Here is a 24,518-nt window from a genome sequence, read left to right as displayed (position 1 = left end):
CTGTCCTGTGAATACCACCATTGTGTCCCGAGTTCTTGTTTCTGTTTCATTATTTTCAGTGGTTGCCCTATGGCCTTACTGAGGGATCTCATTCTCTCTTTGCGTTAGCCTGATGTTCCATTGGGCATCTCACCTACAAGTCTTCTAAACCTAAACATGATTAGGTTTCATAGCAGTCATACGATAGCCCCAGAACTCCCATTACCTCCCTCTCAACTCCAAAGCTTATCTCTTTCCTAATTTCCTTTCCATCTTTTCTTCCTAACTCTTGTCTCCTCTTCCTGCTTTTTCACTATACAGCTTTCAGCAAATGCTCTTTGCTTTGGTCTTTGACATCTGAGATGTGTATTTTCAGGTCCCACCCTATTTTAGCTGTTTAATTCTGAATTTTAAATTGCTATAACCCACGCTGGGACCTGTTGGTAAAGAGCATGTACTGAATTTGAATGAGGCCAATGATATCCTTGGAGTCTGTGGGTACAATTCAACATTGCACTATTGCAATCATTCTGTCTGGGAAAACATTTCAGCTTGTCAGGTAGAACTATGTTTCCTCTCCTCCTGCCTGCTGTTATTCTGGGGGTTCTTCTGGCCCTGCAGAGCCAATCTGGCCGGGTCGGGAGGGAGAAGGGGGAAGCCCGATTGTACTAATGGGCCTTGTTGTGCTGGCTCCTGCTGGTGTGATTATTTAATTGAATCAGGCCCTATATTTTTATCTGGGATGATTACCACCATCAATCACAGTTAAGTGCTCACAAACAGAATATCTATTTCACCTGTAAGAAAGACTCCAGTGAAAGCTACTGCTTACTACATTTATACATAATTATGAGCACACCTGAGTGGTTATAAAGCACGCTTAATTGGCAAATAATCTACATTAAGCTGTCTTGGGTATTTTGTGTATTCTTAGCATTTACCATGACACTATTTGAACCTCCTGGATACCCTTCATCCCAGAGGTGCCCCATAATTCCTCACCTAGATTTGAAAACACTTAATGCACCCCTTAACACCCTCAAGCCACCCTTTGGTAATCTCAAACATGTTGGTACCGTATCACATTCTTCATTGCATACTGACAGGTGTAGTGCAATGTAGTGTGGCAGCTAACAGACTGAGCTATGAACCAGGAAGTCTCAGTCGACATCGGTCACAAATTTACTAGGCAATAGATTCTCAGCTTCTACAGCTCCACATGCAACTTTGAGATGATAGCACTGACCTACCTTTCAGGGCTGTTTTAAACATTACAAGGAAAGAACGTACCTGAAGCACATTGAGCACCTTAAGTGTACTACCTATTTACTGCCACAGGAGTGTGGTGATGACCACCCACTCAGATGGCTTTAAGGGGGAATTTGGCAAACTCAGGGATAGCTCCGACATGTACTTCCAGATGGGCATTTATTGAGCATTCATCCTGATTTGTTTGCAGGGAGATTAAGCAATGTTTAATGAGCATTCACTCTGATCTGTTTGCAGGGGGCTGATATGACGTTGCATTAGAGCAAGTTATCTCAAACATCCTAGTCCATTTTCCTCATTTACTGTCCTTATCACAAAAGTCTGATCTTCTGAGGAAGCGGATTTGGTCTGCAAGAACTCCCAATCAGTTACAATTGTGCAACCTGAATTTACTGGTATGCGACTCAATCCTACCCCAAACGGGGGACAGCCTGCAACTGCCCTTTGTATTCTTTCAGACACCAGATAGAAACCCACACCTTTTTTGCTGGCTTTTTACTTAAAAACGGGTTATGTCACCTTTAGGGTGTTTTTAATTATCCTGTTTACATAACTTGGCATGGATTATTTTAATGATTTTGTTTATTGAGCACTATATTTCTTTGCGTTAAAAAATGTATACACTGCTCAACTGCAAAAGAAAAAAAGAACTCTCAAAGCAGTTTACGAAAATGAACTAAATATTAAAATTGTTGGTAAAAACAACAATTTAAAACTTTCAAAACTAAATTAAAATGAACTAAAAACAGATTAAAACACACATCCAACGCCCTACATATATTGGGTAGGCCTGCCTATGCAAAAATGTTTTAAGGAGACCCCCGAAATAGCAGTGAAAGCACCTGCCTGATGTCAATAGGCAGAGAGTTCGGAAGGGTAGCTGCTGCCACGCCAAAAAAATACAAACACGTGCACATACCTATATGCATATATATATATATATATATATATATATATATATATATATATGAGAAATATTTTGGTGGTACTGTACAGAAATCTCTAAACAAAAAACAAAAACAAAGCCAGAGTGAGGACGTGAGGACCCTACAGTTTATGGGGAGTTTTTCGCCCCTCTGCAGCCTCCGCTCATTTTCTGCAGCCTGATTCCTAATAAATGGGTGTCACTTTCCCCTCACACCTCCGCCCAGCACCCCAAACCCTCCGCCCGGCGCCCCCACCGCGCCCCTGGCAACCCGAAGCCGCGCTCACCGGGCGCTTCCCGGCGCTGCTGCCCTGGGAGCCATGAGCGAGCTGCGCCCGGACCAGGAGTGTCTCCCCAGGGGCAAAGTCCCGGCCAGCCACGTCCGAGCACCCACCCACCCGCGCGCTCCGCTATGCTCTGGCTCGCCGGGGCTCGAGGAGCTGATGAATATTCATTACCCTTCTTGACTATTCATGACTGCGCGCGCGCGACCCGCCGACAGCAGCGACAAAGACCGCTCCAACGAAGAGGGAGCATCGGTCACCCTCGGTGAGATAGAGGTGGGGCCTGGGCGGCTAGAGCGGCTCGGAAAACGGGAAGGCGGAGCGTGGCTGGAGACAAGGGAGGAGCTCAAAATATGGCTTCCCCTCAACCAAAGAGAGCGAGAGAGAGAGAGAGCAACAAGTCAAACAGGTCCGTGTGTGTAGGTGCGCATGCTTTTCCCCCTATCTCTACGGCAAACCCTGTTCACCGTGGTCTCTGCTGGTGGTTCTGTTAGAAACAGGTAGCGGAGGCTAGAGGGAGACCTCGCTGCATAATTTAAGCTATACGTCCGGTTCCCGGTTGCACATTTTAGGATTCTCCATGTGCGGGGCAGAAGTGGTGGAAGTACATAGAACAGCCTTATGATGTGGCTTAGGAAGAGACAGGATCGCCGAGTTTCCGAAACGAACTTTCGCTGCTTAAAAACTTTCACTAGATTCTTCCTTTAAACCTGTCTATCCCTTCCTTTAAACCTGCCTACCCTTTCTGCACTCACCGACTGCTAAAATAACTTTTAAAAACTGCGTGTTTATCTCAAAGCGCTGCAACCGAAAGAAGTCTCTAACACTGTTTTTATTATCCAAGTATGCACATATAAATATGTCCACGGAGAGCTGGTGCTGTTTTATATGAACTTTATTTACATTGATTGCAATGTGCTCTCGCCGCTCTTGCCCCGCACATGGAAGATTCCATGGACGACACTGGGAACAGGAAAAGGGAGCCCCGTGTGGCTTTCTTGCTTGGCTGCCTGTTGGGAGAGAGAAAAAGTAGAGCGCCTTCCACCGTCCTAAACGTACATGGACAGCATAACATTCAAAATCTAGGATACGAGCCCGGAATAAAATGTGTGGTTTTTTATCGAAATGGAAGGGTTCTCTTCAAACGCCAGGACTTGTTATCAGCATGCATCCTTTGGACACAGAGAGCGTTCTTACTTGTAGTTAAATTGTTAGGGGATAAACCAGCATTTTATTGCAACTCTCCTACAGCATAACACAGTGCCAATCGGTGTCAACAATACTGAAGTAAACGGCTCAGTATCTTGGTATGATATTTGTTTTCTGTGTTCTACTTTTAGTTAGTGCTACAGCACATTCTGTTTTAAGTTTCAGGGCAGATGAAATAAAGTGCTTCTTTGCATAGTGCATAATTAAACTTTGGAACACTACAGGAGGCAGTGATGGCCACAAACTTAAGATGGCCTGAAAGAGGAATGAAAAAAATGGAAAAGGATATCAATGGCTACTGGCCATGATGGCTGTGCCCTAACAGTCAGAGGCAGTAGTGTCTGAATACCAGTTGCTGGAAACAACAGGACGGCAGAGGGCACTTGTTCCTGGGTCCTGCGTGCCAGTTTCCAACAGGCGTCTATTTGGCCATTGTAAAAACATGATACTGCACTAGACTGATCTAGTAGGCTGTTCCTATGTTCTTAATATTCTAAGTTAGCTTTTTGTCGCAACCCCAATCTCTTTCATATCATTTCTTGATCCCATTAGTCACTGATGCAATGCAGTTTGCTGGTGTGAATCCCTATGAAATCTGTTTCTCTAAAACACATATAAAAGTGCTGCTTCATTATACTTATTTCATTTTGTCGTTACAGCTTCCAGTTATTGTCACCCACAAGGGGGAAGGCTTCCTGCCCTGATGAACCCTAATCCATGGGTTCCACCTCCCTTTTATTACAAATAAATGAATAAACAGCAAATATCTAGCCCTTGTAAAACCCAGATGACGAGGCGAACATATGCAGGTACTATTCTGTTCATTTGGTGTTTTTTTAAAAAAACTAGCCTGCTTCACTTCAGTTTTTTTTAGCCAATGAATGAAGTTATAGCAATGATTGACATTTAGGAAAGGAGATGATAAGTTAGACAAAGAGAGTTGGAGTGACACACCCGTTGTCTGGATAAAGAACTTATTGGTTCATTTGTATTTCAGTTTGCTTTTCCCTAGCAGAGAAATAATTGCTGACCCAGAGAAAACAATCAGATATCCCAGATTTTAGTGCAGCTGTGATTAGACATTAGTGTGCCTACCCAAAAACAAAAGGTGAAAACAAAGAGAGAAGTATGATATTTCTAACTCTGGTTAACCCCCCACTTACTTATTTATTTGGAGTGCTTACTGCCTTCTGCCACCCTGTAAAAATTCCTGTGGACGCCCTTGCTTGTAATTCCTCAGAAATGCCAGTTATTTTATTGGTTTTGGCATTTCTGCCAAATTGAGAAACATTTAGTCAATTGACAAATGCATATTCAATTTCTCAAGGCTGCTTGGAAAGTGTACCATCTGACCTAAAAGCCCTTTTTCCTAATTCTAGATCTGTGATGAGGATAATTCACTTTGAACATGTGCAGAGACCTCTACCTATTTACAGCTGACCTCTAAAATCTAAAAGAGGTAGTGGAGTTTTTCCTAGGGGCTTTGGCTGAAATTAAGCCCTGAAGTAAAAGTTTTAATTAGATGGAGTACACTTCTAGCTGTGTACTGCAGCATCCAAAACCCACAGCAATATCCAGTTGTGGGTTTTAGAAGCTGCACAGGGGAGACTTTGTTCCTATCACTTTGAAGCGGGAGTGAGATTTGTGCTTGATAACAGCAGCCTAAGGTATTTCACACTTGAACCCATTAGATAAGGCACATTTCACAAGGAGAAAAATGCTGCCTTTGAAGCAAAAATGTTTGCTGTTGTTCCCCAACAGTTTACTCAGTATGTGGCAAGTGGAACATTTAAAGAGAGCAAAAATACTGCAGAGCAAGTCACAACTCAGCATACTGTTCTACTCTCGCCACACATTTCTAGTATCTAGAAATAAATTATCCAAGCTGAGCCAGGCTCCCATCTAACAGCACTATATATTTGTTTTAATTTTGTCATATGCATGCGACTATGAAAAGCAGCTTTGTCGCATTACCTAGGAATGGTGTTTTTCTTTTGCAGTAATATTTTAGGCCCTCGTTACGCTGGCAAGCACCAAAAGTTGATTTACAGACATGCCATAAAAGAGCTAAAAATAGTTTTAAGAACGGTACAAAAAACAATGGACGAAACCAATGGGGGTTTGTTGATAATAAGATCCCAGCAACAAACAGCGAGTTGCCTTTCTTTCCCAGCTGAGTCACTGCTGCAACTACATACCCCCCCCCCCGCTTCTTTTTGCACAGATAAGTTAGTGGAAACTTCAGGAGAATGGTAGGCCCACCCTCACAGTCTTGTTCTGTTGTGATTTCATTTCCCAATCAATGGCTGTGTGCACATTGCCATCTACTCTGGCTCCAGGGCGGTCCCACTGATGGCCTTTGAATCCGTGTACACAGAACGTTACACACTATGCAGAACTATATTGTGGTTTTTTGAGTCTCATCTACACTTGCGTTTGCCCCACGATTTCCAGGCACAGGTCTGAAGAGGTTTTTCATTTGTCCCGCTGCTATCCCTGGAAAAACCTGTTGAAAAATCTCTTGAACCTGTGCCTGGAAATCATGGGACAAGCAGAAGTGTGGGGGAGCCTTTAATCCACATTCCATTTGAAGCTAAACTGAGGCGTGTACATTTGAGGTAGCCATTGTGCAGATGACCACTTCATGAAAATGAGTTGGGGCGTGGTGGTTTGGAGGGGCAAGGAAACTAAACTAATAATGGGCATCGGGTGAAAACATCCCCACCCTGTCTGTGGTGTGTACAGCCATGTGCAAATGTGACTTGAAACACAGCAGAGGAAAACAACCTTGCTGCATTTTCACATAGACATAGGACATACAGCTGCAAATAAAACGTTTTAAAATGTGTTGTAAAGTGCAATATACAAATGTGACACTAGATGGCGACAGTGAGCTACATAAAATTCAATGTATTTTTCAAAATTTTCCTTAAAAAGCATTTTCGCAGAGTTTTTTATATGTGTATAGATTCCACCATAAAATCACAGAATCATAGAGCTGGTAGGGATCATGATGGTCATCTAGTCCAGGAGAACACTGAGATGAGTATCCACATTTTACTCTGGTGTAAAAGGTAAAGGTAAAGGGACCCCTGACTATTAGGTCCAGTTGTGGCTGACTCTGGGGTTGCGGCACTCATCTCGCTTTACTGGCCGAGGGAGCCGGCGTACAGCTTCCAGGTCATGTGGCCAGCATGACTAAGCTGCTTCTGGCGAACCAGAGCAGCGCGCGGAAACCCCGTTTACCTTCCCACCAGAGCGGTACCTATTTTTCTACTTGCACTTTGACATGCTTTCAAACTGCTAGGTTGGCAGGAGCAGGGACCGAGCAACAGGAGCTCACCCCGTCGCGGGGATTCAAACCACCGACCTTCTGATCAGCAAGTCCTAGGCTCTGTGGTTTAACCCACAGCGCCACCTGCGTCCCGTTACTCTGGTGTAGACAAGCCCAAATAAGATACAGGAATAATGGCTACTAGACTACACAACTGGATTTAGGGACCTAGTTTCCTCTTTACAACTTGTCTTTGCTTTCCCCACTTTCAGCCTGTGCCAGAAGCCAGCCTTCTTTTCTCACACATGAAGCAGTTTTACTTCTGCAACAATTCTCTTTTCTGACCTTGCTCCTTTCAGTTTCTGTGTTGTTGCTCTATGTCTCATCATTAAAACAAAAAACAAAGAAACAAATTAACATAATGCCTACAGTCACCTGACCTCTTTCCAATAGCTCAGATTTAAGTCTTATAAATAAATGCTGAAGCAAATACTTTTGATATCTAAAATAAGAACATGGGAGGGGTTTATAGCTGTGCTTGGCTTACACAAGTTTTTCTTCCTGGAGACTCAGATGTGTGTATACACATACACACACTTTATATCTTGCTATCATTACTATCTCCTGCATTGTTTTCGAATGCTCTCAATTCTTTCTCCTCAGACATTTCTCTATTAAGAGTTTTATTGCAATTATAATTCACTCTTGTTCAAAATCTCCCAAGGAGCATCTGTGTGAACTTTGAAAGCGCTTTTGTAAACGATCAAGTGGTATATAAAATTTAAGAAATAAATAAAATATACAAATAGTCCTTTCAATGATTAAGCTGATAGATAAATTATAGATGAGAACAGATAAATAGGGTTGTATTATGTTTATGAGATTGAACTGTGAACCAGGGACACATTCTCTCAGCCTCAATCCCGCATCTGAAAGAGGTGATAATAACACATATTTAAGCATTTAATATTTTCCAATTATTGGGTGGAACAGAATTATGGATTTTATGTGAAACATGAGCCCAGGATTACCCCAAAATGTTGGGGAGACTGACAAAAATATAATTGGTCTTCAACCACCAACCCAATATGGCTCCACTTCAGGAATCAACAGGGTTCGGTGAGGATTCAATAACCACATAACAAACGTGTTAAAGTGGCAATCAGTTGGTGGAGTTAACTGGTCTGTATAAATTGGGAGGAAAAGTCTTCACGCATGTCTCTACCTTGTATTACTAAATGTATATTGTACAATAACGGCTCTGGGATAACTCAGTGCGTGATTTTCTGTGACCATTTGAAAGCATATTTTGAGTTGCGGCCTGCCTTGTCCTTATTACCTCCTGCAAATGTAGCACCTCCCATCTGAGCTGCCATTCTGACCCAGCTCTTTTGTACTCCCTCATCCCTTTCGGGAGATCAGGCCCCTTTGATATGCACAGCCTGCTTGTGAAAAAACTGGACCACTATGGATGAGGCACCAGCTCCATGGAAGCTGAGGGATTTGACACACTCGGGACATGCTGAGCTGCAATTGTCCACTCCAAACACTTCCCCACCCGTCCTTTTGTCCTCTTCATGCCAGATGAAGCACCTGCTGTGAGCTCCATTTAGTGTCTAAGTTCCAAAAATTTCCATGGCCTCTCCTGACACATCCAAATCCAAGAACAAAGGACAGGCGCATTTTCTGAGCCTCTCTTTCAGCTTCCTCCTCCTCCCCCAAGAACTGATGTCCTAGACCCTTGGAGCCGGGCACAGAACTGAAACGTTTACATATTTTACAACACAACACCCTTCCCCCTGCTTGCCCATCTCCGTCACCAAAGGACACACCATAAGGCAAGGCTAAAGCACCCGATCTTCTTCTCGCAATGAGAGCATCACTGGAACCTTTATCTCTTTCGCTTTGTCTACTGGTCAGACCAGCAAAACGTTCACATCAACCAACTTATGTATCATTGCATTTCAAAAAAAACGGAACGGTCTTAGAACGTAAAATAGGAATTGTTTTTAAATTTATTGTTTTATACATTAAACATGTTACAAGGGATGCCTGAGTTCTGGTTAGTGCTAGAGGCGGATTCAGCTACTTGGATAATATTTTTTTAAAAATATATTGGTGAGCTTAGGGGCGGAAAAGTGGCCTATATATATGTACTAGTGTATATGTAAATGACCTGCTGGGGTTTACATATTCAAAGGGAGAGTGGCCATTGCTTCTTTTGATCCAGTATGTTTTTGTGCAACCTGATATTTTTTTTCACTGGGCACAAGCTACACTGCTTCCTGAATCACCAACAGGAGCATAACATTTTGCAGCTGGGACCTCTAAAAGGCCATTCAAAAGCAGTATATATTTTTCCATTCCCCCCACCCTTTTGTGTTTTAGGATCATGTCTGAGGAAGAGTAGTCATGAAGCTCTAAAAGCAGTGTTTCCCAAACTTGGGTCTCCCGCTGTTTTTGGACTACAGTTCCCATCATCCCTGACCACTGGTCTTGCTAGCTAGGGATGATGGGAGTTGTAGTCCAAAAACAGCTGGAGACCCACGTTTGGGAAATACTACTCTAAAGCAGGGGTAAGGAACCTGCAGCCATAGAACTGTAGAGCTGGAAGGCACCCCGAGGGTCGTCTTGTCCAACTCACTTCAGTGGAGGAATCCTGCCCACAGCTATCCCTGGGTGGTGTCGTCGAACCACCAACCTTCTGGTTAACAGCCAGATATACTGACCCATCCAGCTGTTGTTGGGCTCCAGCTTCCATCAGCTCCAAGCAGCGTAGCCAATGGTTTAGGTTTAGGTTGATGGGAGTTGTAACCCCAAAATATCTGGACTTGCCCCTAATAAATATGATACTGCTCCTTGGGTGGATTCCACTTATGCTGCAACAAGCTCACAGGTGGTGTGCATGGGGGTTATATATTAAATAAATGACTGAGCATGAGGTAGGTATAATGGGGGGAGGTCTGTCTGGGGTTTCTGCAGAAGTTAACAGGGTGCAGGGGCATACTCGTTTTTATCTGTAAGTTTCATCGGGGGAAAGTATGAATAAATACATAATAGTAAAATAATAATAATAATAAATCTTAAAATTGTTTTTATTGAAATATATCAGTGGATAACAAAGGTATATATAACGTCTCTGTTTTCAGTTCATAGAGTCCTATCTGTAGGTAAATTACATTTGGTGTGAGACATTGCTATCAGAGGTATTGCGAAATTGGGTGGGGGTAGGGGGAGAGGTGGGAAAAGAGAGGTAGGAGAAAGAAGGGAGTACTGGTCTTTCCTTTTTTTCATAGTGTATGTGGTGGAGTTTTGTGTCACCGTCACGTGGCTAGGTTCTTCATCTATTAGTTTTCGTCGGCAGTGAGATTGGGAAGCCCAAGCATGGTTGGTTGAATTCGATTGGTTTTGTTTGTGTGTGTGAGGGGGTTGTTGAGTCAAATTAACCATATCAATTTGAATAATAATTTTGATCCACTGGGCGATTTGAAACAGATCAGCAAGGATTTCTAACTCATAATTGCTGAAACAACGGCAACAACAAAATGGCTTCCCTCCTTTGCACAGGTGGTGAGGAGGCGAGAGCGGATATAAGTCTGGAATGATAGTTCAGTTCTTGCACTCAAAAGAAAATTCTGGGCTCAGAATTCTTTACATTTAAATACATGTCTTCTGCACCTGGGTCGCAGGGTGAGTATCAGGGTTTCAGGGGGAAGGAAACCATAAAGTAGATCTTGCAAGTCTGAAGCCTTGCCAGTCCCTGAATTTTATCCCAAAAGAGCTGAATGAAGCTGGCATTTGGGAAACCCAAGTCTCCCCAGTCTGGGACTCATCACCCTGGTTACCCTTCATATGTTGTTGGACTCCAGTGCCCATCAACCCCAGCCAGCATGTCCAGTGGTCAGGGATGATGGAGGGTGTCAGTTCGAGGAAGAGTCTGCTACATCACAATGGCTCACGTTGTGTTTGCAGGGGGACAGAACTTAACCAAGTCTGAGGCAGTTGACTCCATTCCAAGAGTGTTCCCTATGTACCGGTAGTTAACAGACAGGACAACTGTTTTCTGTGTAGGAAGTTAATATGAGTTAGATTTCTTGTTGGGTTTTGTCATGTTGAATTAGCCTCGTGAATGCTAGATTCTGATATGCCTCCATCTGCCAAAAATTTTGTAACTTTGTCAAGAGGCAATCTTGGATAACGTATTGCAGCATTCAGAAGACTAGCTCAATATGCAATATATATATATATATATATATATATATATATATATATATATATATATATATGACAAATATATATATATGACAAAAGGAACATTTTCATAACTACACAGTACCAGAACATGGCTGCATAAGCTCACGGTTTAGATGATATCGTATGTCTCTTTCACACAGCATAGTTGCTATTTTTCTTCTCTATGTGGCGCTGCCACCATGTAGAAAAGTACATTATAGCACTCTGAGGAAAACGCAAGCACTCACTAAAATTGCTGAAAATATATATATTTTCAAATTGAGTGACAAATAGAATGGATGTGTGTAGGAGTGCAGTGGGTAGGAGTTATGTGGCTGTCTATATGTAGACAATAACACAAAGGATGCCTCTTAGACAATAGCTAACAAAACTAGCAGTCATGCTGTACAGAGAAATTGCGGCAGCAATGGATACACTACCTGTGGAGAAAAACCTCATTTTTCCACCGACAAAACACTAGCTTGAGCACTTAAATAATGCAATATCGCTGCAGAAGAAGCACATTTCAGAAGGCATTTTAATTGCTTGCAAGTTAAATGGATAAGAACTGTGTGTTTATTGCACTGAAATGAATTGTCTAGAACTAAATGCTGAAAAATGCATTTATTGTTCTTCACCTATTCAGTGTCCTTGCTCATTTATACCCCACCTTTTTCTCAAAGGAGCTCAAAGCAACGTATAGGCTCATTTTATCATCACAACAACCTGGGAGGTAGGTTAGGTTGAGAGAGTGTCAAGCGCAAAGTCAACCACCAACAAGCTTAATGGCTGAGTGGTGATTTCAGCTTAAGTCTTCCCAGTCCTCATGAAGCATTCCCATCTCAATATACCACTCTGGATCTCCAGTTAGTGCTGCACATCTTGTTGAGCAAGGGGTCTGTGTGTCTGGCTGTTAACCAGAAGATTGGGTTCCTGCACTGCAGGGGGTTGGACTAGATGCCCCTTGAATTCTACAGTTCTATGATTCTATGAAGAGATTTCAGAAGTGGAGTAGGGCAGATGCATTATGCTTTGGTTCTTTTGTCCCTAGAAAACACAAAAGCATCACTGTCGTTCGACTAGTGGACTTGTTTCTCAAGATTTCTCTGTCTTCTGAGTAGATTGTTTTGTATGCAGTGATATACACAGGGACCACGAGGGTCCAACTTCCTGTAATGCAGGAAGGGGCTTGATGTGGGGCTTGAACCCACGACCATGAGATTAAGAGTCTCATGCTCTACCACCTAAACTATCCCTACGGCATAGGTTTTTCTAGGGAAGCTCATTTCATCAGCTTCGTCCAGTAAAATATTCTATTGGTCCATGTTATAAGAAAAAAAACTGCTCTTTTTCCCTTATGGGGTACCCAAGAGCCCACAGCTGTCCATGGAGGCGCAGGTTAATTCTGTGACCAGGGCGGCTGTCTACCAGCTCCACCTGGTACGCAGGCAGAGACCCTACCTGCCTGCAAACTGTCTTGCCAGAGTGGTGCATGCCCTAGTTATCTCCCGCTTGGACTACTGTAACGCGCTCTACGTGGGGCTACCTTTGAAGGTGACCCGGAAACTGCAATTAATCCAGAATGCGGCAGCTAGACTGGTGACTGGGAGTGGCTGCTGGGACCACATAACACCCGTCCTGAGAGATCTGCATTGGCTCCCAGTATGTTTCCGAGCACAATTCAAAGTGTTGGTGCTGACCTTTAAACCCCTAAATGGCCTCGGTCCTGTATACCTGAAGGAGCGTCTCCACCCCCATCGTTCAGCCCGGACACTGAGATCCAGCGCCGAGGGCCTTCTGGCGGTTTCCTCATTGTGAGAAGTGAGGTTACAGGGAACCAGACAAAGGGCCTTCTCTGTAGTGGCGCCCGCCCTGTGGAACGCCCTCCCTTCAGATGTGAAGCAAATAAGCAGCTATCTTCTCTTTAAAAGACATCTGAAGTTTAGGGAAGTTTTTAATATTTAATGCTGTATTGTTTTTAACACTTGATTGGAAGCCGCCCAGAGTGGCTGGGGAAACTCAGCCAGATGGGCGGGGTATAAATAAATTATTGTTGTTGTTGTTGTTGTTGTTGTTGTTGTTGTTGTTGTTGTTGTTGTTGTAGTTGTAGTCTTTTTGGGTTCTCTATCGGTAGGAGAAAATAACAGAGGCCAACCAGAGAATATTGAGAAGCAAGGCAGCTAGGTCACAGGTCACAGGCTCACACCATGTTCATATCTTGAATGTGCCCTTAAGACAGGATTTGTGAGGACAGGATTTGTGAGGAAAGAGACAATGGGGAGGTTTCCCACTTTGACATTAAAATTCTTATAACAGTCCAGCAAACAGAACAATCTGTTATCATTTTGGAACCCATCTGAAAAATTTGTGCCCTGCCCTTTGAACAGTGGGAGATGTGAAAGGAGTGCGTTCCCAGGTTTCCACAGCGTTTTTGGATGGAGCTGCTGATAGCACAGGAAAGGCAAAGGGGGGAAAGAAGTGCCCAACCCCATGCGGAGCTGTGATCCTGCTGAGTCCTCTCAGCTTTTATGGGCATATAAGAGGGCAAAACAGCTGGAGCAATTCAGAGGGGAAACACTTTGATCTTGACTTTGAACCTCTGACAATTCCCAGCAATAGTTCTTGTCTCTCACATGCCGCAAGGATTTTGCCAATGCTTAGTCAAAGAAAAAATTAAGATTCCACTTGAGCAAGGAAACGATCTCACTGCTGCACCATTGTTGCTGTTGCCATCTTGTTTGGTTACTGATTCTGCGTCATTCATCTGCTCTCATTTATGCTTTCTGTTTACATTCTGTTAGTTATTATTTTGCCTTGCATGGTAGGGCAGGTTAACATATTTTAAATAAAACAAATAAATATTTTATTTACTTTCAAATTTATTTTCCACTTTTCTTCCGAAACAGGAACCCCAAACAATGTAATGCAAGAGTTCTGGTAATGTACATTATTCCTGCATTGGCATTGGTGGTTCAGTGGTGAAATCTGAAGTGCAGGAGCTCATCGTTCCTGCACTGCTGGGGGTTGGGCTAGATGACCCTTGGAGTCCCATCCAACTCTACAATTCTGTGATAATGAAAATCGCCATGAGAGTCCAAAGCTGAAGGCAGCTGTGTTGATCAATTATACAATATTGTGATGAACTGTTACCACTTAAAAAATGAGGTAAGAATCTCATCAAAGGAAAGGGAAAACGTTTCTTTCTTTGATTAAGCTTTCTCATTCTCTGACTGCAGTGTGTCCAGACTATAGCTATTTTGGGGTGGGATTCAATCACATACCAACAATTTCAGGGGGCACAGTTATAGCTGATTGGCAGCTCTTGTGCAACAAACCTGCTTCCCCAAAAGATTAGACGTATTGCGAAAAATGAGTGCTCAGTAAATAGCTAATGTCATCTTATCTCCCTGCAAACAAATCAGGATGAGTGCTCAATAAACAGGTTGTCTGGAAGCACCTTTCCTCTCTGTCCAACCTTTTTGAGCCCAGGAGCACATTTGGAAAGTTGTTGTGGGCACTACAAGATACCCATTTCACAGTAGAAAAAACTGATGTTCAGAACTTTCATACCCTGAAACCAGGCAATGCAGTTACACACTCCCAATAAAAAAATGCTTTCCCCATGGGAAGAGCACCTTATTTTTTAAAACATAAATAATGCTAAATATGTGCTTTTTATTATTTTTACATTGTTAATTGTGCAAGAGTGTGCAAAATCTGAAGGGAGGAAGGAAAAATGTTTTAAAAGATGACTTTGTTTAATACTATCAAAGTGATGCACAAATTGAACAAGGAATAGGCTCTAGAATCTGTTTGATGTTTATGTTGGTGTGTGCACCATCAGATTAAAAAAAACAATTTCAGAAAATATAAGAACCCATTCTAAAAGTGGAGCAGGAGGAAGTGGTGGGGGTGGGGAGAGGAGGACTTGTGAAATGTTTACTAGTGTTTGGTACCTGTGCTGTGGGGAACGAAACCTGGGCAGTAGAGCTAATATCAGTAAGATGTTATCAGATGCAAATGTAAATATACTAGAGGCTTTCGTAGAATAAAATATTAGTGAAAGTCAGCATATCACTTTCAACCAGTTCTCTGCAGTGCGAGGACTAGTACTGTAATTTACCCCACTTTAAAAATAAGCAATTGGATCCTTAAAAAGTGCTTTGAAGGCTGCAAAATCAATCCTTTTTTTACTGTAAAAATGAGTTTTTGCTCCTTTGTTCTGCCTTGCTGTTTTCCTTGGGATATCTGATTTCCCAACTCGTGCTGTCTTTATTCTAAAATTCAGTCACTGGTTGTTGTTGCTTTTTGTTTCTTTGTTAAACTCCATGAACTGTATGTTGCTCACTCGTAATAAATTCTCCTAGCCGCTTTAAAGATTTACAGCTCCCAGAAATTCTCTTTTCCTTCCCTTTCACTCATCATTTAGACACAGATAGGCTGAATAAACAAATTCAATCTTTTGCTATAAATCACTCACACCAGCATTTCAGCAGCTTTGTCCAGACTTTGAGCCCTCTGATTTGTCAATATCTCCTCAGGTAAGAAAGGGCTGGAAGTAAACAAAATAGCTGTTCAGAGAGGCTCCTTCGCCTTTCTTGAATCTGGTGTCATAATGTCCTATTATAGTTTTGTGTCATGACTTTGTGCAAATTAGTATGCTGCAAAAGTCACTGTTCAATCAATTCCTCCCCTCCCGTCTCTCTAACACCCACACCATACAATTAAAGCACATGGCTCCCTCAAAAGACTATCGGGAACTGTTTACCCCTCACCGAGTTACAGTTCCAAGCAACTTTAACAAATTGCCGTTCCCAGGATTATTGGGGGGGGGAGTCATGACCTTTAAAAGTCCTTTAAATGTATGTTGTGGACGTGAACTATTCCACTTAAATGCTCAATTCTGCAAGATGCTGAGGATGCCCCACCTCTTACAGCATTAGGGGGCACATTTAAAGCACATTAAAGCATGCAGGATTCGCAAACCCCTCCTGAGAATCTTGAGAACTGTTGTTTACCCCTCAAAGAGCTACAATTCCCAGCACTCTTAAACTATAGGTAAAGGGGCCCCTGACCATTAGGTCCAGTCGTGGCCGACTCTGAGGTTGCGGTGCTCATCTCGCTTTATTGGCCGAGGGAGCCAGTGTACAGCTTCCGGGTCATGTGGCCAGCATGACTAAGCCACTTCTGGCGAACCAGAGCAGCGCACGGAAACGCCGTTTGCCTTCCCGCCGGAGCGGTACCTATTTATCTACTTGCACTTTGATGTGCTTTCGAACTGCTAGGTTGGCAGGAGCTGGGAACGAGCAACGGGAGCTCACCCCGTGGCAGGGATTTGAACTGCCAACCTTCTGATCGGCAAGCCCTAGGCTCTGTGGTTTAACCCACAGTGCCACCCGCGTCCCTTTCTTAATTATACTTCCTATGATTCTTTGGGAGGGAAAATGCACTTTAAATGTATGGTGTGTACTTAGCCTAGATCGAGCTGAATATAAAAGCTTATATGACTCCTTATGAAACACACATTATTTTTGTCCTATAATCACAGTTGGATCCCCCCCTTCTTTTAACGTAATAATCTAGTGCCTCATTGGTTCCAGAGTTCTGCACATTATTACATGCACATTACCAGCTCATAATGTGATGGCATAAAAACATCAAATCACACGGAAAGTGTTGTTATTAAAAGATTTTCATGGATAACTAAGGTACATATAACGTCTCTGTTTTCAGTTCATAGAGTCCTTTCTATGTGTCAGTAACATTTGATGTGAGACATTGCTGTCCTATGCATGGTGGTGACGTTGGGGGGAGAGAGAAGTGGGGGGAGAGAGGAGAGAGAAAGAAAATGTGGATGTGGGGAATAGTAGCCCTACATAGGCAACACTTTTGTTAATGGTGTTGTCTTAAATGATTGCTCTGTACATCAGATCTACTATTGCCCTTCTAATCAAAATATTATTGGGAAATTTGGAAGAACATACGTTGCTTTCTCATTTTGAATTTGCAATGGCTAAATGTTTATTGGGATACATTTTAACACATAAACAACAATGAAAACATACTGGCCACACATCTGCAAGGTGGAAAAGGACAACACACTGTTACAATTTCATGGACTGCAAAACTGGAGGGACTTGGTTCATGCCCAGGGGTTGACTCATCAAATAAAGGAATTCCCTCAATGAATTCTGGGCACTCTAGTTTATCTTTTACAGAGTTAAAATTCCTAGCAAATCTTAACAGACCACAGTTCCCAGAATTATTTGAGGGAAAGCATGTGATTCGAACGTGCCTTCAAGATATCACATGAATACAGCCTAGATGAGATTCCTGCATTGCAAGGTGTTGGACTAGATGACCCTTGGGATCCCAACTCTACAGTTCTACCATTTTATGACAAGTGACTCTGAGGGAAGGGTGAGTGCGTTGGTCTAACTGCAGAAAACTGCCAAGCATGTTCTCTTGAGTCATCTTGAGGATATTTGCTTTGCAAATAGCTCTCTGCAGCATAAATGAGCCCCACATTGCAGGCTGGGTGTGTGTGTGGGGGTTGGATGTTTATGGGACTGACAGAAAAATAATCTGCCTCACATCAGATGCAGTTTACTATTTCATGCCAGATAACTGATTCTGTGAACACTTAATTTTTACTCCATACTGTATTGTGTCACTTCCCACATCAGAAAAATCTTTACCGGCTAAGTCAGAAATGGGTTGAATGTCCTTTAGCACTGAATATGTACAGCTTATCTTATCATCCCATCTCTACTGCTGTGTTCTAGTAATGCTTTCTAGAGTGTGGTTTAAATAGGTCAGGTATTTATCTATTTTTTAAATCTTGCCTTTCCTCAAGATGGCTCAATGCTACATAAAATCAGGGGTGCCCAAACTTTTTTCAAAGAGGGCCACATTTGATGAAGTGAACATGCTTTTTTTAGGATTGGAGTTTTGTGCTTTTTTAAGGATTTTACCTCAGGACATATACTGCCACGGGGGCTGGATTAAATCGACCGACAGGCTGGATTAGGCCCCCAAAACGGACTTTGGACATGTCTGTATGGTGCTCCCTTTCACAACAAATTTAAGGTGAAAAACAGTGGCCAGCCCAAGTGAGTTTCACGGCTGAGTAGGGATTTGAATTCAGGCCTCACTGATCTTAGTCATACACTCTAAAATCCTGTATCCCACTGAATCTACTAGGTCTTTCTAATGCATGGGTAGGCAACCTAAGGCCTGGGGCTGGATCTGGCCCAATTGCCTTCTAAATCCAGCCAGTGGACGGTCGGGGAATCAGCATGTTTTTACATGAGTAGAATGTGCCCTTTTATTTAAAATGCATCTCTGGGCTATTTGTGGGACATAGGAATTTTTTCATTATTATTATTTTTCAAAATGTAGTCCAGCCCTCCACAAGGTCTGAGGGATAGTGTACCGGCCCCTTGCTGAAAAAGTTTGCTGACCCCTGTTCTAATGCCTCCATTGAGTTAGTGCCCCAATTCACACTAATACAGCAACTTACATACACATGACTGTATACAATAATTTCTGTCTGCTCTGTTGTGGACTAAATAGTTGGTGCTGAATGGGCAGGAGGTGGGGAGAAGGCAGAACAGGTTTAAAAAGTTTGAGAAAGATGGCTTCACAATATCGAACACCCTGCATATAGTTCTTCCAAGAAGCAGGCAGAAGCAGAAAGATATCAAACCAAAGCCTTCTGAAATCATTTTCACACCCTTCTCTCCATACATGCAGAGTTGTGGGAATTGTCACACATGACAGTCTATACATAGGTTGAATGTCATTTCTTACATGGATGTGCCTGAAACTTTGTAATGAGAAGCAGCTAGTCTATCAGTGATTCACCAAGAACCCTTTGGCTTTCTATACTTTATCTAGCTGCAACCTTCCGCCTTTGCTAGAAAGACAGGGCAATTTTTCAGCACACAATCAATGAGTTTCCTTTCCAAACAGGTTTTTGATCTCTGTGCTGCACTGAACAATCATGCAGAAGTAAATAAATGACTGATTCAATTATCTAGTCAGGGGGAAGGTATGCTGATTAAACCAAAAGCATTAATTTGATCTACAACCTCATGCTGTCTGAGAAACACTGCAATCTTAAACAGACTAAAGTCCCATTTCACTCAAAAGAGCTTACTCTCCCCAAGAACTGTATTTAGAATTGCAGGTTTATCCTCATATAAGCATGTATAGATTGCAACCTTATGCTGCAGTGCTATTGCCCAATTACCGAGGAGTAAGTGCCATTGACCCTGCCAACCTAGCAGTTCGAAAGCGCGAAGTGCAAGTAGATAAATAGGTACTGCTCTGGTGGGAAGGTAAATGGCGTTTCCATGCGCTGCTCTGGTTCGCCAGAAGTGGCTTAGTCATGCTGGTCACATGACCCGGAAGCTGTACGCCGGCTCCCTTGGCCATTAAAGCTAGATGAGCGTCGCAGCCCCAGAGTCGTCTGCGACAGGACCTAACAGTCAGGGGTCCCTTTACCTTTACGCCTCACTGAATTCTGTAGGATTTGCTTCTGAGTAGACGTGTTATCAATGCCAAATCTACAACAGTGGAGATGTTTACAGCTACCCATAATAAGCTGAGGTAATAACAGTGTTAAACTTTATTGGGTTATAACTTAAGTTTCTATTATCACTACCAAATCTTTATCTGAAGTTTATATTATAGTAAACTGTGTCCATGTTAAAAAAGAACTATTTTCACATAATGCAGGTGCAACCATGTCATTGGTTTTGGAGAGTCATTGGGCTTATATATACCGTATTTTTCGCTCTATAACACGCACCCGACCATAACACGCACGTAGTTTTTAGAGGAGGAAAATCTGTAGGCATGCCACCCGTAGGCATTCCCTCCATAACACGCACAGACATTTCCCCTTACTTTCTAGGAGGAAAAAAGTGAGTATTATGGTGCAAAAAATACGGTACTTTTTAAATACTGTACTCAGGATAGGCTCCAATGGGAAGAAATAATTATTAATTATTTTAAAACAAGTCCCTTTTTATTAAATAGCTCAACACAGCATATGCTTCAAGTGGTTCCCCCAAATTCAGCTGAATTGCAACTTATACTGGCTTCTCAGTGGCGGAGGAACCGTCTCCGGCATCCGGGGTGCGACACTGAGGGGTGGGGAGAACTGGCAGGCGGTGCACGCGCGGCAGCTGTACAGCCGCCTTGCAAGCAGCAGCCATATGGAAGCTTGTATGAATGGCATACATGGGGTGCAGCCCGTACAGACGTCGTGTGAGCGGCGCTCATGCTGACTGTGCGCACACCCTCGACCGCTCTACAGCTGAAGGGGGGACAGCGGGCCATCTTGTCACCCCCCCCAGAGTGGTACTAGGGGCGACCTGCCCCCTTCATACGCCCCTGTCTCCAGTCTATTACAGTTATACCTCGGGTTACAGACGCTTCAGGTTGCGCGTTTTCGGGTTGTGCACCATGCCGAATCTGGAAGTACCGGAACAGGCTACTTCTGGGTTTTGGTGCTCGCTCTCGCGCAGAAGCACTAAATCGCACTTTGCGCATGCGCTGAATCGCAACTCGCGCGTGTGAAGATGCGGTGCTGCGGGTTGCGAACACTGTGGGTTGCGAACATGCCTCCCGCACGGATCACGTTTGCAACCTGAGCATCCACTGTATTCAACCCCCTGAATAGAATCCCTCACAACAGCACGAAAACAGGTGTTTTCTCAAGCACACCTGATACAACTAATCAACTAATCAATATTTTTGGGGGGGAGGTGAAGGGACCTCGGCCCTTAGGAGTTGGCTCCCATACATGGAAAATCTGACCCAAGGAAATGCAGCTGTCAGGATGAAAAATGACCCCCCACAATTTATGGCATGCCTTCCTCTGGTGTCATTACAGATAAGGAGTGAGCTGTACATACTAACAAGCAAAGGGGAAATGGCTGCTGAGCTGCACCCACCATTGTGAGGCCTGAGGAGGTGATGATGATGGTGCCTCTCCAGCTGCTGTGATTGGCTGTGGACGCCCCGTGATGTCACAAAAGCACATGGCAACTCAGTGGATATACAAAAGTGGCCCAAGGGGAAAGCCAAGGCAAAAGCTTGAAGAGGACACAGTGGACAGCAGCTGTGTTATTCAGTACTTGGTGGTCTCCTTCCACATGGAGGCAAAGTGGCAAATGGAAGGAGGCCATCATCCGTTAATGAGATGCTGTGGAGCAACGTGAAGGCAAGTGTACCTGCTGAGCAGGACCGTGGCTTGAAAGCGGCAGATATCTATGGTTGGAAGCTGGCGATGGACCTGGCAGAAGCCGGTAGGTGTTGGTGGGCGAAAGCTGTGATTAGCATGTGGATGCCCGGGATGCCGCAGGGCTGAAGGAGGCTGAAGTTTGTGTATGTAAGCTGATTGAAATTCACCTTCAGAAGGCTGTTGACAAAAGCTGTGTGGATATTTGTGGATTGATGCTGGGGGTAAGTATGAATGGAGAGTGGACATAGGTCACCCACCAGACAAGGTTGCCTGGGAATTGCATGCTCAGATAGCGGTGTAGGCTACCCTCCAGGCTCTGGGTGAATGAACCACTGGATATTCATGGGTGGAAGCCAGTGGAGGTTGACAGGTTGGCCAGTGGAGGTGGCTGGATGATACTGTTGAATGAGGGCCATTCCCCTCACCATATCTGTGTTTGCCTTTCATGGATGTCAGAAGCCGATGAGGGTTTCCCCGAAAGCAGCAATGAAGGGGACAGCAGAGCTTAAGCAAGCCATCTTCTACTTCTAAATCAATGTATTTCTACATACATCTAAGTAATGTTCATTACATTCCCCTTTCCAGTACCAGGATGGGAGGCTGTGCCGCTGCATCCCCAGCAGTTGCCGCTGGCTACAAACTTCCTGTGATGTCGCAAATGGACAGGGTGGCTGAGGGGAAAAAAAGCAGTTACTAGTGGAAGGTGGTTGGAAGAAGGGAGAAACCCCAGTAGAAGGTTCAGGGGAAGTTGGGGTAGGCAGGGAGGGCCAGCTGGATATGCAGAAGTTGAATATGGGCTGACTCCCTTCCGTCTACCTGCATTGCCAATGTTTTCTTCTCTCAGGCTCCTGTACCTGTCTCGCCTAGACTGCTTGGCAGAGCCCCAGCCCTTTAACGGTTCCTGCATTTCTGCAGAGAGCCAAAAACTGTGGGAAATAATAATAAAAACCAACAACCCTGCCTGGCGTCCCCACGTCCACTGGATCAAATAAGTCCCATTTGTTGAATATGATAAGGAAAGCGGAGGAAGTTAAAGGCATAGTAGTTGGAACTAAAGAATGTAAGTTAAAAGCCTTTGCTGATGATTTGGTATTGACTTTACAGGACCCTGAGACCAGTGCAATCAAAGCACTGAAGATAATTCAAGAGTTTGGACAAGTTGCAGATGTCAAATTGAATAAGAATAAAACCAAAGTGTTAGAAAAAAAATTAACAATACAGGAAAAACTTAATTTAGAGGAAACCACAGGGCTGAAGTTTGCGAAAAAGGTGAAATATCTGGGTGTAAATATGACTGCAAAAAATTTGAATTTGTACAAAGATAACTATGAAAAGTTATGGAAAGATATCAAGAGAGATTTGGATATCTGGACAAGGTTGAAACTATCTTTGCTGGGCCGAATTTCTGAGATAAAGATGAATGTATTGCCTAAGTTGTTATTTTTGTTCCAAGTACTTCCTGTCATTGATAAATTGAATTGTTTTAAGGAATGGCAAAAGGTATTATCTAAATTTATCTGGCAGGGGGGAAAGCCCAGAATTAAGTTTAAATTGTTAACAGATGTGAAAGAGAGAGGGTTTTCTCCCTGCCAGATTTAAGGATCTGTTTTGAAGCAGCAGCCTTTTGCTGGTTGAAAGAATGGTTTTTATTGGAAGATACAGATGTTCTAGATTTGGAAGGGTTTGATAATGTATTTGGTTGGCATGCATATTTATGGTATGACAAGATAAAAGCTCACAAACGATTTAAAAATCATATAATTAGAAAATCTTTGTACAATGTTTGGATAAGATACAGGGATTTGTTAGAAAGGAAAACACCCAGGTGGATATCACCATTGGAAGCTAAGACCTATAAAAGGTTGAATATGAAAGATACGTGGTTGAAGTATAATGATATTTTGATGGAAGTAGGGGACCAATTTAGATTAAAACCTTATGATCAGTTGAAAGATAAATTAGATGATTGGTTCCAGTACATCCAGATAAATGAAGTGTTTAAAATGGATAAGAAAATCGGTTTTCAAACAGAGAAATCCAAACTGGAAACGGAATTACCAGATACAAAAACCAAAACCTATCTAAGATGTATAATTTATTGCTGGAATGGCATACAAAAGACGAACAAGTGAAATCTGTAATGATTGAATGGGCCAGGGATGTGGGGCACAATATCATGATGGTGGATTGGGAGAAATTGTGGAAAAAGGGAATCAAATTTACAGCTTGTAATGTATTAAGAGAAAATTTGATGAAAATGATGTACAGATGGTATTTAACACCAGTGAAGTTAGCAAAAATGTATCATACTCATAATAATAAATGCTGGAAATGTAGAGAAAAAGAAGGAACCATTTACCACATGTGGTGGACATGCCCCAAGTTAAAAGAAAGGATTTATAATGAATTGAAAAAAGTGTTGAAAAACACATTTATTAAAAAACCAGAAGCCTTTTTACTTGGTATAGTGGGGGTGAAATCCCCAAGAAGGATGTTACTTTTTTTCTGTATGCCACAACAGCTGCGAGAATATTGTTAGCGAAGAATTGGAAGAAACAAGATTTACCAACTATTGAAGAATGGCAGATGAAGGTGATGGACTATATGGAACTTGCCGAATTGACTGGGAGACTCCGAGACCAGAGAGAAGAGACGGTGGAAGAAGATTGGAAGAAGTTTAAAGAATATTTGAAAAAAATATGTTAATATTTAAACCTTATAATAGCTTTGGAAGTGGATATACGCTGTAGGGTTAGAAGTAGAAGATAGGGTATTTTAAAATAGTATTATTTATAAGTGATAAAATGTGAAGTTATTTTAAGTGTGATTAAAAAAAAAGATGGATGGTTAGAAATTATGATATATGTAAACTGCTAAATATGAAGTAAAATGAAAATCAGATAGGTGGGACTTGGAGAAGCCCACTTAACAATGTTTAGAAAAATAAGGATATGACAAGAATTTTTCATATTGTTTGTCTTTACTGTTTGTGTTTTTATTTGTGTTATAAAATGAATAAAAATTTGACCTCCTCAGATATCGTGTCCCACTGATGGATTTGCTGCAAACTTGCTGCAGTATTTGTTTGTA

General features: G+C 42.7%; 1 protein-coding gene and 1 long non-coding RNA gene across 5 annotated transcripts in view; one reads left to right on the top strand and one right to left on the bottom strand.

The window, feature by feature from the left end:
- The window catches only part of ABCD4 (ATP binding cassette subfamily D member 4), a 59,348-nt gene extending 56,623 nt beyond the window's left edge, over positions 1–2,725 (bottom strand). Inside the window, exon 1 of one of the 4 annotated variants that reach the window (XM_053379451.1) lies at positions 2,632–2,725. In XM_053379451.1, coding sequence (XP_053235426.1) covers positions 2,632–2,648 — 17 coding nt within the window. In that variant the 5' untranslated portion in view covers positions 2,649–2,725. Of the gene's footprint in view, positions 1–2,460; positions 2,600–2,631 lie in introns of those variants that run through there. The other 3 variants (XM_053379462.1, XM_053379481.1, XM_053379442.1) reach the window with 3 other exon arrangements.
- Positions 2,726–2,775: 50 nt separating this feature from the next.
- Positions 2,776–22,953, top strand: LOC128409253 (uncharacterized). Its single transcript, XR_008329204.1, has 4 exons — positions 2,776–2,866; positions 4,326–4,475; positions 5,046–5,125; positions 21,078–22,953. It is a non-coding gene; the product is annotated as an uncharacterized LOC128409253 (long non-coding RNA).
- Positions 22,954–24,518: the final 1,565 nt, after the last annotated feature.

This window comes from Podarcis raffonei, chromosome 1 (assembly GCF_027172205.1).
Source record: "Podarcis raffonei isolate rPodRaf1 chromosome 1, rPodRaf1.pri, whole genome shotgun sequence".
NCBI lineage: Eukaryota > Metazoa > Chordata > Lepidosauria > Squamata > Lacertidae > Podarcis > Podarcis raffonei.
This window is presented reverse-complemented; position numbering and strand designations above follow the sequence as displayed.